Genomic DNA, 14,993 nt, shown 5'->3' with positions numbered 1-14,993 from the left:
CTGATATGTGTATTGTATATGTCTAGAATCTATAAGAATAATTGTATTGTTTGTTTCCCAAAGATAAATAAATAAATAGATAAAGCATTTCTCGCAATGTTCTAATCCGGCCTTCTAAGGCGGTGTCCTAACCCTATACTTATAGAAGTAGTTCCATAAACAATTATTGTTAAACCACAGATAACATAATACTATATGAACGAATATACAGTATATATGTATTGCAACGTAATTAACCCTACATTAGTAAATGACCTCCGTTTCTACGAATTCGCTTGTTCCCGCTTATTCTATCGATTTTGTTCCATTATTGTTTATTTTGCGTACTTTTTTTTGTTTTAAATGCGTATTTCGTTACTCTTATGCTTGTTAAAAAAATATGTTCAAATTGTCAAAATTGGATTGAATTGAAATGGGAACACATCACAGGTAACAGCTTTTGAATATCAAAAGAATCGCATCAAAAAATCGAATATGTATATAAACTCCTCACTTTAATAATATTCGTCTACGATACAAAATCTATATAAATAAGCATTAAACGTTACTTCTATGAGTATCAATATAATATTATTAACATTTGAAAATCTCGCTTACCTTAAATATGCACACAACATACTCGATGAATACTGATTATAACAGTAATTAGAAACCACGTCCAAACAAACATAAATTATAATCGTATCAAATTACGATTCTTGCATTTATCTGTGTATTCACAGGCCTTTCTCAGAAGCGCTTCAGAATCGTCATATTACATAACAATTAATTATCACCTGTATAGAAAGCAGTATCTATATATATTTAATATTATAAACAGGAAACTTCGTATGTTCGTGACGATTTAGCGCAAAAACTGCTGGAACGATTTCAAAAATTCTTTCACCATTAGAAAGCTGCAACCTCACTGAGTGACATAGGTTATGCACGTACCACGGGCGAAGCTGGGACGAACAGAATTGAAATCGGTCCAGTAGTTTTTGTGCGGAAACATTACAAAGATGCCTACATACAAATCTTTCCCATTTATAATATAAGTATAGATACAGATATACAATACTCGTAAAATAATATTAATATGTAAAAAACACGTAATATTATTTTCATTAGTAATATATGTTTCAGTCAATACTCATGTCGGTAAAAAGACATTTTGTGGTTTTAAAATACATAGCTATTAAACCTTATATATTGCGATTAAATAACGCTATCAATTATCAAAATACTTTTAATATATAGTATTATATGTTGTAATAAGGGAAAACCTAAAGAGATAGAACCTTCTTAGATGTATTTAATGTTATTTAAATAACGATAGTCGAACGTCATTCTAGCGCGATATGAAACTCGATTCTTCATTACATTACAATTTAAAGCATTTTAATTAATGAGAAAGCGTTCTACGATTATAATTATAAATTGATATGAATTTTGTTTTTGAATATACTCGTTAATACATAGAAATGTATTTGTGTTTATTATTGTTGCAACAAAATTGGCGGAAATTTTATACAGAATATAAAATTTCAAAGTGTAACTTGTTACATTATTTTAGATTATGTTAATTATAGCAACTCTTTGAAATAAATATGGAATAATAAATATATGAAAAAAAAAATTTAGATGCCAATATTTTTCCAATCTATATATATAAAAGAAAGTGGTGTTAGTAACACTATTTATAATTGAAGAACGGATTAACCAATTTGGCTGAAAATTTGTGCAGAGGTAGCTTGGACCCAGGAGACGGACATAGGATAGTTTTTATCCCGGAAATCCCACGGGAACGGGAACATGCGAGAAAAACCCCGGGTCTAAGTTTCCTGCGACTACGCGGGCATAGCCGCGGGCGGATAGCTAGTTTTATTATAAATGCTCTATCAAATAAAGAGTTCACTGTGAAAGTGTTACTATAACAACTGTCTGTGAATATATAATAAAGGAGATTAACAGATAATATCATTATTATTATTTAGATAAAACATTTACAAATAACATGAGATAGAAAGATGCGGCAAAAGTTTACTTTTCGGTCTATTTCAACAGAAAACCTAAACGATACGTAACACACGGGACGTGACGTGTTTCATCACAATTTTTCTCAAGCTGAAGGCAAAACGCATTAGCCACATAATGCCCTACTGCAATTACGCTTGTATTCGTTTGCGCGGCAAAATCGCACACTTCCTTGCATCACTGACCGGGCTATTAAAAAAATAAACCACAGAGCAAAAAAAACGATGACCGCGGAAAAGGTGTCTAATTCAACTTTCGCTGACGCACTTACTTCAAACTTGTTTGTACTGTGGCGGACATAATGGATGCGTCTTTCCAGCGTCGCGATTTCACGATAACTGGCTCAGGCTCTCGCTGGTTCACTTGACTGTAACTTTGTTTATCATAGACGAGTTCACAGTAATTTTGATCAACGGTAATGTATTGTTTGTTTACGTAATGGGCTTATTATGTGACATTACAGGCTTTATACGATCTATGTGATTGTTTTTGTATTAATATAACTTTTGAGATCTTTACACTTGGTGTTTAATTACAATTGGCTTAAGATTTTCAATCTCGGATGCAATAAATCTTCTGGTTTATTGTACTAATTTTTTTTTATTTTATTTGAGTTCTGTTGCCTTAGCCTTATTCTAGAATGTAATGAATACTCTTTGTCTAGACAAGAAGTATTCCTATTGTTTTATTTTATTTCATTTTAATCTCTTTTAAATCTGTGTTAGATCAGTTAGATAAATCATGGATGTTTATTTAAAATAAATCATAGATCTAATCGTATCTTTTATTAACTTTCATTCACAGATAATTTTGCTACTAAAATGTGGAAGAAATAGTAATAAGTTTATTATTATAGATGTATAAAACGCATGCTTTTGAATATGACTTGAGGTTTGATCTTTTTTATCATACTTTATAATAATGAATGACGTGTATAGATTCCTGGCTTCGCCAGTGGTATGTACGGCCTATACTTATATATTACTCAGGGATGTACCTGACATCTAACGGTGTTAGAATTTTGGTGATCGATCCAGTAGTTCCTTAGATTACCGCGTTCAAACAAACAAATCATTCAGATTTATACTATTATATAATAACAATAAACTAACTATATAAAAAGAATTATGTAGTTCAAACATAGGTATCATGTTTCATTACAAATTACGTACGCAAATGGGTGCCGAGTCTGTTTCTTTCAAACATAAAAAAGTGCATACTTTTTGCTTAGATGGTAGTGATTATGTTAGAAATATCAACTTAAATTATACAATTAATACAAATCAATCGCGTCTTCTGTTTATTCTTCATCCACGTAAGCGCATATCAAATTTCAGGTATCGCGTGTTTTTATGAAGCATCAGCAATGTTTAGATGTACTTATATTATAGTTCGATAACCTCATACACCTTTTCGATTGATTACTTTTAAGATACAGTGCACGATAATGTATGTAGGTAACCGTTCTCAGAAATGGTTTGATCGCTTTTCATGTATTTTATAATAATAATATACATTTACACATTCTTAAGTAATAGAGATGTCCAGATAGACCAAGGCTTATATTTTTCTATCAGCCTATATAATATCCCTATGTTCCCAATGCAAGGACACAGGCCTCTTATGAAGGTTCAGCCGATATTTTTTTTATGTCACATGTACATTTGGAGAGGCACAATGTCTAATGCAGACCTTACGCCTCTACAAATGGATTGTCGAATTTAAATTGGGAAGGTATTTGGAAAGGATATGGGCCTCCGGCTCTCCCACTCACCGAACAAAACACAGCAGAATGCTATTTCACGCCGGTCTTCTATGGGGGTGTGGTACTTCCCCGGTGCGAGCTGGCCCAATTCGTGCCGAAGCGTGCTCGACTACCACATGCACAATAATCCACCACTCGCTAAGTGCGGATTGGCAGATATCGCATGTCGTCGAATTTTTCTTTCCTCGAAATGCCGGTTTCCTTCAGCGTTTCGAACAGTGAATAATGGGCAGATTTTTTTTGTTGTCCGAGGTTTCAACCACAAAGTCACCAGTGCTACTCATGAAGAATAATTTTAAATCATCTTACTTCCTACTAATATTACAAATGCGAAAGTTTGTAAGGATGTGTGTGTTTGTTGCTCTTTCACGCAAAAAGTACTGAACCAATTGCAATGAAATTTGGTACATAGACAGCTGGACAACTAGAATAACATATAGGCAACTTTTTATGCCGATATTCCTACGGGATGCTGACTTACGCGGTTGAAACCGCGGGACGCAGCTTGTATTTTATAAATTATTTGTAATTATACAGTACACACGTTGTGTTATGATGTCTATCGGTAAAACATTTTTATTGATGTTTAATTGTGACAGATCATCTTACGTAATCTTCGTTGTTGCAGTGCTATGTGACTGAACTTCACTTCTCGTATGTCATGTTATTTCAATATTCTCCTTTATATCGTCATGAAGTTTATTATAATCTACATCTAATTTTAAGTCAAAACTTCTTTAGCCGCTTTGGACACTGATATGGAAAATCTTTTCCGATTTGACTCCCAATTTTAATACCATATTCTAAGTTATAAGATACGTTTCGACTGCTTTATATTTGCTTTATATATATTAATAATGCCTACTCGTTATACATATACTATACATAGGACTCCTGCCAAGTTTCAAACCCTAATTAAGCACGCTGACCAAACGCGAGCTGGCAGTTATAAATGTCATCGAACTTATAATTCTTGAACATGCCGGTTCTGTTTTGTTCGTCGAACTTTCTCGAAAAATCGCCTTATAGCTTGTGTGTTCTGTTTCGTTTTCATCTTAAAAGTTCGTTCGTTCCATCTATCTATTCAATTTATCTGTGAGCCTACAAGAAACTAACGAAAAGTCCTTTTTTATAGCGTATCGGGCAACCGAGCTGGTGGATCACATGAGGGAACGTCACCACCCATAAGCAATCACAAAGCTGTTATAGCTTTTGTGGAGCTGTTACCGGCTTTTGGAGGTAGTGATAATCTCTCTTTAAATATATTTTATAATAAAAGCAATATTACGCTCAATTAATTCATTTCTACATTCTAAATTACCTGGAAGCGGTGATGGATAAACGAACCAAAACCTAAAAGCATTGTGATATCTACCTACGAAGACATCAACACAATGCCACACATAATATAACACTACCTATACAGCAAGCCTTTCTTTCGAAGCGTATCGAATGAACAGTGACCAAGGTCACGGGCAGAGAAAGTCTAATCATTAAACTATTGGCACCGTAACTACGCCATTTGAAGTGTATCGATATTTTAATATGTTTAATGAAGTACAAAAATGCGATCGGAGTTTGGTACTTCCATGCATAGACTTATTTTTGAAATTAAAATGTATCTGTATAATCTGCCACAGATTAAATAGGCCAACGAATTATTTTTTATTATCCCATAATATATAACTACATTCGAAAAACGGTCTATAATTATCTATCTACGCTTTTGTGTTCATTGCAGATATTTTTATTCGAAATGTAGTATCAACGATTTGTAGTCATCAATAATCATTTAAAATTAGTTATAACCTATAACGACACATATAGAAAAAGCCTTAGGTACTTTTATTACTACAGAAGCACAGCACACCGCAGCTAGTGTAGTTACACCATAAGGTAGGTGAGATAGGCATATTATATGGTGAACGTAAGATGTCTCGAAAGTCAACATTAACGGTTTGAATTCAATTAATCTCATTTTCACTTTCATTGGAATCCATTTAAAAATTATTAGAGCTCTACGAAAAGTTTACTTGTGTAATCAACAGATGGCGCTATTCTAAATCATTTTAAAGTTAAATCTAGAAAATTCAATAAATTATAACATTTACTCATTACTACCATTCTGCAGATAACTCGTTATGTTATATGTAAATTTGAACATTTGGTCTGGGTTAACCGTCTATAAAAATAAAAAAAATTACGTAGTTTTATTTATACATCGCAAATATGCTATATTGGAATTCGACATACATAAATCTCGAAGGCGTAAAAGATTCACGAGATCATAACGAAAAATTTTTATAAAAGACCTAGTTAATATGAGCCTTACATAATATAATGTATTTTTTTGGTAAAAGGACGGATAACGGAATAATATGGACGAGATTAAAAAGAGTTTGTATTAAACATAATTTTATTTTGGTCGCTCATAAACATTGTGTGGCGAATATTAAACAAACGTTTTTTCCCGATTTTTATGACAATGTCCACTTAAAATAAGGAGAAATCTGTGTTTATCATAATCAGTTAGAAACAAACAACAATTTAAGTTATAATTTAACATGCATCCATTATGGATACATATTAAATTGTATAAATATGTGTAATTCCAAAGCTGCTTTAGTAGGATATAGAACAGAACAAAGGAGGTAAGACAACCATTTGATTATTTAAAAGTGAATGAATGAATGAATTAATAAAGCTTTATTGTACACACCAATAGGAAATATTTTAAAAGCACAGACTAAAAATACAAGTTGCACAAAAGGCGACCTTATGGCTACAAAGCCATCTCTTTCAGGTAACCAAAAGTGGATACCTCTTGGAAAAATATGATATTAACAAGGGCTTAATTAAACACTTTCCCAAAACCAGCGCCAATCCAGTCTTTTCAAACTAGGCGTTCCTCGCTTTTAAGAAATAAACGATAAGGAAAGGATGTCGGGAACGAAGGAATGGACTGGGATGAATGAGAAATATGATACGGGCGTCCGGCTCGCTTCCTAATTAGCCTATATTCTTCTTTTTACCTCTGCCCCCCTTAGCATCCTGTCACCTGTCACAAACTTTAACTAGTCCTGTCATCTGTCATATGTATGTTGCCCCAACGCGTTATATATGAAGATTGACTTCTGTTTTGTGATTATCTATGCTAATATTATAAAGCTGCAGAGTATGTTTGGACGCGATAATCTCAGGAACTACTGGTCCGTTTTGAAAAAAATTTTCGGTTTTAGATAGCCCATTTATTGAGGAAGGTTTTAAGCTACTTATATACCACGGGTGAAGCCGGGGCGGACCGCTCATGTGATAATATAGAAGGGTTTTTTATTTGCTATGGTAATGCGTGAAGGCGTGTTGGTAAATATAGCAGGGGTTATGCAATCGTAGCCGAAGCGATGTCGGCTGTACACCTCGCTTCTTCTAACTGATTTACAAACTCGAATTTTGCATTATTCTTCAGTTTCTTAAATTCACTTCTTGATAACACCAGGAAGTAGAAGCTGACCACTGAAACGAGATGATTAATTCGTTAGTAAAGTTGAAAATTTTTATGAACTTACCGCCTTTTTAATGCAAATATTGTCAAAACTTTAATTTTTTTTTTATAAATTATTTCTAAGCAGCAAAAAGGTTGACTATGTTTATAACATGTATGTAAAAAAACCTTTTTTTAATTCAATACAAAATGGAATAGTTAAATATTTTCAAAATTGAATCAATTTTAAGAAATTTCTTATATACTTACACTGGTAAAGTATTATAATCAATAGTAATTGGATAGCAAATGGTATAAATAAAATGACGAATAAAAATACTCCAAGCGAGTACAATGCGTAGCTCGCGTAGATAACCGAACACACAAATACTGTTACTAGAACCACAACATTATATCGGAAGTAACATCGCAGGTATTTGTAGTTTTTCTGTAACATTAAATGTTTGGTATCATTTATTAATCGTACAAAAATATAGTAAACAAGCCGAAACGATCCTAATGTCATAGGTATACCCACTATAATATGATCAACACTGCGCCCCGCGGTTCAGCCGCGTAAGTCCGTATCCCGTAGGAATATCGGGATAAAAAGTTGCCTATTTGTTATTCCAACTGTCTACCTATTTGTTATTCCAATCGGTTCAGTGGTTTTTGCGTGAACAAACACACACATCCTTACAAACATTCGCATTTATAATATTAGTAGGATAGGACATACTCATCAAAAGCATGCTATAATGATAGAACTAAATTGTCATGCACACTCATACAGAGTATACGTGAGAAAATCATTAAATCTCGGCGATCCAGAGCAGGATGATAAGATATGCTTTTTGTATTGTCACCGATGCGAATTAACTCAATCGGCAATTAATTTGCAATTGAAATTAGAATAGAAAATAGTTGAAGATCAAAGGAAAAACATAGTGTACTTTTTTAAACATTCCCCTAAAGATATTGAATAAGGGATGAAGATTTTTGTTTGAGGTTTTGTCCACGGTTAACCCGTGTACAATTAAAAAATTAATAATTTGTTATGATAATTGATTCATTTGTTTGTGATTCCCTTGGCATGTCTATACTAATAATATTAGGTACTAGCTGGCCGCGGGCCAGTTTCCTTTTCCTCATCCTTTCCAGTCCGTTCCTTCTTTCCAGTCGTCAATCCTTTTCCTATCCGTAACCCCTTAAAACTAGGCAGCGTATCCGCAGAGGGATGCCTCTGCGAATATTCACGGGCGGTGGTGCTCGCTTACCATCAGGCGAACCACCAGCTCAGTTGTCCATACGTTTAATTGAAATACTCAATAGACAATATATTTATAAGTTACAACATGATTAAATATTTAGTTTATATCATTGAATTTGTAATAACTCAGTTACTAACCTTATGAGCGCCTACGATAAATATGATTTGAAATGTAGCATCTGTCACAAACACTAGATTAATGCTGGCTAGAATTAAAATACCGAATAACGGAAAGTGATCCTGCCTCGTTATTATCATATAAAGATGGAGGCCCATAAACCCAATCAAAGTCAGGTTTAAAACCTGGAAATACAATATTACGTGTTTATATAAGTGAAAAGAAAATAAGTTTGCAATTAGATATATGCAATGTTCTTTCATTATTTTGCTGATGTCCTCTATGCTAGGTTAGCCCTGTGTTTGTATGTGTATAACAGTGAAATAACTTTTTATTCGGTTCCGCATTTATTGAGGATACAGCGTACAATCAAACATATAAATAAACTCTTCATTTGGTGTATGAAAATATTGTTTGAACTCAAGTTGATATTCAAACATATATTTTACATTTTTTTTTTTTTGGATCTTCATTTTCAGTAATGAAATATTTTATTACTTTTTTAAGTAAATTTAATAATTATTTAGCAGCTGTATTTTCACTAAAAGGAATATCAAGATTTTTTATTGTTTTCTATTGCTCAAGTAAAAAAAACAAATAAATAAATATTATTTGCTACTAGTTTTTAACATCGTACACATAGCATGAAGCTTCCTCCAACATTGAAAGAATTTTTCAAATCGGCCCTGTAGTTTTCAGGTCTCAAATCCTCACAAATTAGCACATTAAAAAAAACAAATTCTTCAGCTTTATACTACTAGTCAGATAAAGAAATAACCCAACAAAATATTACCTCTTCCTAATATTAGTAGGTACAAAAGTATAGACAACAATACTCACCAATTTAAAATATCCCCATGCTAGCAAACCTCTTCGTAGCGGTACACAAAAACAACATTTTGTAAGCTCTGGCCACTCACACCTCATTTTAAACAAAAAAAAAATAAATCACTTAATTTTGAATTAACGTTCTTTTCTTTCTAGTTACGCAAAAGTTTTAAAGCTTTGTGTCACTAACGTTGTGTACATAATATAACAAATGCTTCGTCGTTTGTTAGTTCTATTATATATTTATAATAATCACAGTACGGATGTATGGCCCACGCAAATGATTAAAAATGAATGGAAATAACGTATGCAGATCTGCAAAATACCCTGACGTCGGTGGGATGTTAATGTTTCTTATAAATGATTATATAGACTCAATTTTTTTTTTGATAACAAATGAAGCTTGTAGTTGTTATTTTCATAACAACAGAGCTTAACATAAATCTCATTATCGTTATTATGTGTAAGATAAAAAAACATTACATAACGTAACAAATTATAAAAACGATTAGCATTCATTTTGTTGTAATTTTGTAATGCAATAAATAATAATTTTAATTCATTAATTTAAAACATTGGACTTCGGTATTGATGTAGCTTGAACAAAATATGAACACAAAATAAATCTAGACATCGCACATTTTACTAACGAAGATTTCTGGAAGTGACACATATATACAAATATGTTTACAATCAGGCACGCAAAAACCCAGCCACGCTTTACCGTTGCAAATTATGGTTGCATGGGACATGAGGAAAAATGGTTAAAAACAAACTTTGAAACAGGTTTTATCAGGTCAAATATTGAGCGTGCGATGCAGAACTTTATGGGTTAGGTATTAAAGCGTAGGAAGCGTGCTTAATTTTTTTTTACTTATATAGATTAACGTAAGAACAAAGTTTCATACTCCACACTGCCTATATTATAAATGCGAAAATAACTCTTTTTGTCGCTTCACTAATTTGGAATTTGGTGCCGAAACAGTTTAAAACCCTAGCGAAGACTATGGGATAGATTTTATCCCGAAAAGCCCACCGAAACTGTCTTTTGCCGATATTTTCCTTGACAACGCAGTCAAAGCTGCAAGCGGAAAGCTAGACATCCATAATATATCCATACCATAATAGACGTTTATGGCGAGTCTGAGTAGCGTGGCCAGTCTATTAGGAATATTCTACCACCAGCGGTGATCCAGAACCTGCAATATTGGGGCTGTCGAGAAAAGAGCATCTTCAGCAGAAGAGGACAGCCTAATGCCTTAAGGAATGGTCGTCAAACCTAAATCTAGTGTTTATGAGTGGTGGTAACCAAATAATATTAAGTGGCTCTTTTGCAATATATGCTATAAAAAAGACAAAATTATTTTACCTCTGCGTGCGAAACAACGCAGTATATGTACTCATAGTTAAGAAAATAAAAACATGTGTTTTATTAGTAATACAATATATTCATGTATTGTCCCCTGGGACAACAGAAGGACCGGCTACCACCGCATCGGTCGGCACGACTCCATCTTCCACATTTGCGGCTCTTTTCATAACTTTTAATTGACTTCGAATTAGCGAAACTAAATAAAATTGCATTGCTGAAAAAGAAACACACATCCACATTTAGACGGAACTAGTTATGTCGCATGCGTTTAGTTACAACTACTTGGAACTAATCTACATAAAAACATAAAACATGTTAAGCTAAAATATTCTTCATTTTATAAACATATGTGTTTGCCATTAGAAATTTGTTTTTGTTTTCAAATGAAAATGTGCACTTTCTTTGATGCAGAATACTAAGTAACCAGTCGCGAATTGTGTTTTCGTCCTATTTTTTAAGTATATAAAGAGGTTTTACGGAAATGATTTATCAACAGCAATCATTTTAGCATATGAATTTCTCTCCAAAATAACGACCCAAAAAAAGCTTTCATTATAATAGTGCAATAGCCTTAATATTTATTATGAGTAAAATATAATACTTTCGCTTGCTCATCACCATTAAATGCCATTGCCAAAATTCAATTAGAGATAGATTATGAAAAGCGAAATCAATTTGAAAAAAAAAAATACGAAGATTCAAGTTTTTTGAACACAAAGAATTAATAAAAACTTAAACGACAAACGCCTTAAACCCTCATATATTTTGTCAACTATCCAAGTATTAGTTTTTACGAGATTTTTAAAATACGCATAACAGTTGAACAGTAGAACATAGAACCTCATCCTATTTGATGGCGATTAAAAAAAAATAATTTAAAAAACTTACTGATACTAAAAGCGGCTAAAATTATAAGGCCAAGAGTGAGTTTCCACAAGATCGCCTCGTTCGGACGCCATCTATACACTTGTAGAGGAATATAAAACAGCGCTACGGTGGTTTGCGAAGCGAACATGCAGATATTGCATTCGTAGTAGGCTTCCAATAGCTCTGTACTGTTCTGAAATGAATAAATCACGTTTTAGTCATTGAAATAAAAAACCCAAGATGCACAGTCTCCTACAAAACTAACGCTCGATACTGTCGGTAAGTATTTAGTGCAAAAGAAGCATTTATCGTAACCTATCATAATGGAAAAGTTTTATAATTCAGCTCTTTACAAGATAGATAGATAAGATACACCCCTGCTGACGAAAACTCTCCTCCACAAATGTCGGGCTATTTATAATGATGTTGTAAGTAACTATATGCGATTACTTCCTAATTGCGTTTCTACCTAGACTTTCTAACTTTTGAATTTAGCATACTTAGTTGCTGTTAAGTTAAGTTAAGTTAACTCGTAATTCCCGGTGGGAACGCTCAAAAAAATGTCTCGGTCTGGCAGGGCATAGAAGTCAGATCATAACTTGTTCATAATAACAATTGATCAGTGAAGCAGATATACTAGGTATCATCTGTTTGTTTGATTTATACTATAACATGAAACTATTGCAATGAGCGCACAAACTTGAATGTTGCGCTCATTTTATACGGATGTTTTTGAAACGTTGAGTCACAGAACACTAAGTACAAGCAGTTGAGTTTGCATCGTGGGTTTTTACACTGGGCGAGTCAAGAGAGCCCTCTACTATCCCACAATCTGTGCATTTATATCCAGATTTTTTATAAGCTTCACCTATATGTTTGTATCTAACCGACTCCTTTAGTCTCGGTGATTTCATCAAAACTTTGTACACATTTCAAGGATCGGTGACAATACTATAATATCATGAGTTTTTCTGATTCGGATGGCCGGGAACATAATTTCCGTACGTACACCTAGGCCCTAGATTAAACACTTTAACTGTTCTATAAATATAAAACAAAGTTATATTAAACGCAGATATCAAAGTAAATTTAACAGTGTTGTTAACTTGCTACGGTTAGGCAAGAAACGCAGGTTCGAATCCTGCCTCGTGATCAAATTTTTTCTATTCTTTCAAAATTTCTCATTTATAAAGCATTTCAATGCTATAAAACTAAAAATTAAATTTAAGTGTTGTTAAATCAACAGCCTAGGCTATTAATGGAACTAACTTAACCAGTTGGCTGCGACATAAAAAGACAAGTTGTGATTTTACCTTATGAAGTGCAGTGATGAAAATGACAGTGAATAGCAATTGGACAGCCATCACTCCAAACGCCAGGGAAAGGGTGATATACTCCATTGGATCTGTTTTTATCACCCCTTGGAATATATCGTTCATGCGAAATATCATGTGTAATAAATAAACGTAGTATATTATCTAAAAATAAATAAATACGATGTTTTGATTTTTGGCAGTTGCTTGGAAGATGTGATAAGGCCGCGATTTTATTCGAAAGTTAAATAAAAACAAAATAAATGATGTAAAAAAGGCTTTATTAAATTATTATATTAAAGTACTCTTAGTAATTCCACGTTTTATTTAAACAAAAGGAAAACGAATTAACAATTATCGTTAATATATCACATAATGCACTTATTTCTTTGACAAGTAAACTTTTGTATTTTTATGATAGAAAAATAATGTCTTACCGCCGAAATATATCCAAGAGCAAGCAATCCCGGTCGCAAAGGGAAACAAAAGCAACATTTTGTCAATTTAAAAAACATAATTGAATTAGTTAAAATATATTTTGATATAAGATTAAAGTCACATGAGCATTTGCGGATAAAGCAATTAATACTGACACAATCTTATAACCTTATGATAGTCGTATCAAGTGACATTTAGGTGTTTTGTTAAGGAAAACTGTTTTTTACTCATCCATTTCTTTGGTCACTCAATAAGTAAAAGTTGAATAAAATCTTTTTACTAAAATTGAAGTAGACACAACAATGCAGTCTAGATAATTAACTAGGTGTCGCGTCTGTGAACTCAAAGAAACTATTTATTTGTTACTATATGCTCGCCCCGGTTCCACAAGGGTAGTTTTTTGTAAGTTATCATGCCAATCCAAACCTACATTCTATGTTGACCTTCTTGCTGCATGGTAAACCGTAGTCCTGGGTACGATTCCCATATCACAATCGATCCACGATCACAAATAAAGCTTATAAAACCAAATATTTCCGAAATTAGTAGACTAATATGTTATTTGGTCTGGTCATAAGATATTATGATACATAACAATGCATGTCGCTCATTATGTTTTATCATATAAAAACCCAGAATCATGGCCTGTAAGGTCGCGTTATCATCTTTGTTAGAGCTATAAGTGCGATCGGATTTCAATTGTTTTAAATTCAACCACGCGACTTCATCCACATTATTTACGATACTATGTGTTTCTCAAAAAATTGTATCTATCATTTACTTTAAGTCTCATTAAAGTCGGTTCGGGCATTCCAAAAAATTGGTTTGGCTGGCACCGACTTAAAGTTGAGTCGGTTTGTGTGCCTATATTTTATTTTACTTTACCGATTTAGTCAAAAACACGTTTTAATTAAATGCACATCGTCGCTTGAAAGGCTTAGGTCCCTAGGTCATGTCATGGTGAAACTTCGAGCAGTTTTTTGTGGCAAAAACGCGGGTTCGAATCACGCCTCGTGATCGATTTTTTTCTATTCTTTCAAAATTTCTCATTTATAAAGCATTTCAATGCTATAAAACTAAAAATACAGTTTATTGTGTTAAAATCCATTTACGAAATGTCGTTCCTCTGCTGTTCTCCGTAGGAGTTCCACTATCCACCTCCGGTTTCTATTTTTATCATTAAGATCAGCTATTCATTGTGTCCCGCCGAACATGTATCAACGTGACTTATAGTTTTTTCTTGTGTTTGATTTTACACGAGTATTGTACATTTAGAAATTAAAAACTTTTTAACAGATTTTAAACGCGATTTATTCATTATATTATTAACTCTACGTTTCGAACACTTTACAGCGAGCGTGGTCACAGAGAGACTGCGGGTCGGGTTAATAATATAATGAATAAATCGCGTTTAAAATCCGTTAAAAAGTTTTTAATTTCTAAATGGAACTTATAGTTTTTAATAGGTGATTAGGTAAAGAAATTGCGGTGCCCAGAGCAGAATATTTCGAGATTCAAATTAAAA

At 33.0% G+C, this 14,993-nt stretch overlaps 2 protein-coding genes across 2 annotated transcripts in view; both read right to left on the bottom strand.

Moving 5' to 3' along the window:
* LOC119833011 overlaps nucleotides 1-2,419 on the bottom strand; it is an 18,374-nt gene extending 15,955 nt beyond the window's left edge. The window contains exon 1 of the mRNA XM_038356881.1: nucleotides 2,288-2,419. Coding sequence (XP_038212809.1) covers nucleotides 2,288-2,316 — 29 coding nt within the window. The 5' untranslated portion in view covers nucleotides 2,317-2,419. The remainder of the gene's footprint in view (nucleotides 1-2,287) is intronic.
* Nucleotides 2,420-6,358: 3,939 nt separating this feature from the next.
* Nucleotides 6,359-9,750, bottom strand: LOC119832860. Its single transcript, XM_038356656.1, has 4 exons — nucleotides 9,491-9,750; nucleotides 8,671-8,835; nucleotides 7,533-7,710; nucleotides 6,359-7,294 (listed from the first exon to the last, which is right to left on the bottom strand). The coding sequence occupies exons 1-4, from the start codon at nucleotides 9,575-9,577 to the stop codon at nucleotides 7,161-7,163; spliced, it is 564 nt and encodes a 187-aa protein (XP_038212584.1). The 5' UTR covers nucleotides 9,578-9,750; the 3' UTR covers nucleotides 6,359-7,160.
* Nucleotides 9,751-14,993: the final 5,243 nt, after the last annotated feature.

The sequence above is a fragment of the Zerene cesonia genome, chromosome 16, assembly GCF_012273895.1.
Source record: "Zerene cesonia ecotype Mississippi chromosome 16, Zerene_cesonia_1.1, whole genome shotgun sequence".
In the NCBI taxonomy this organism is placed as follows: domain Eukaryota; kingdom Metazoa; phylum Arthropoda; class Insecta; order Lepidoptera; family Pieridae; genus Zerene; species Zerene cesonia.
The sequence above is the reverse complement of the archived record's forward strand: the minus strand, read 5'-3'. Positions and strand labels throughout refer to the sequence as shown.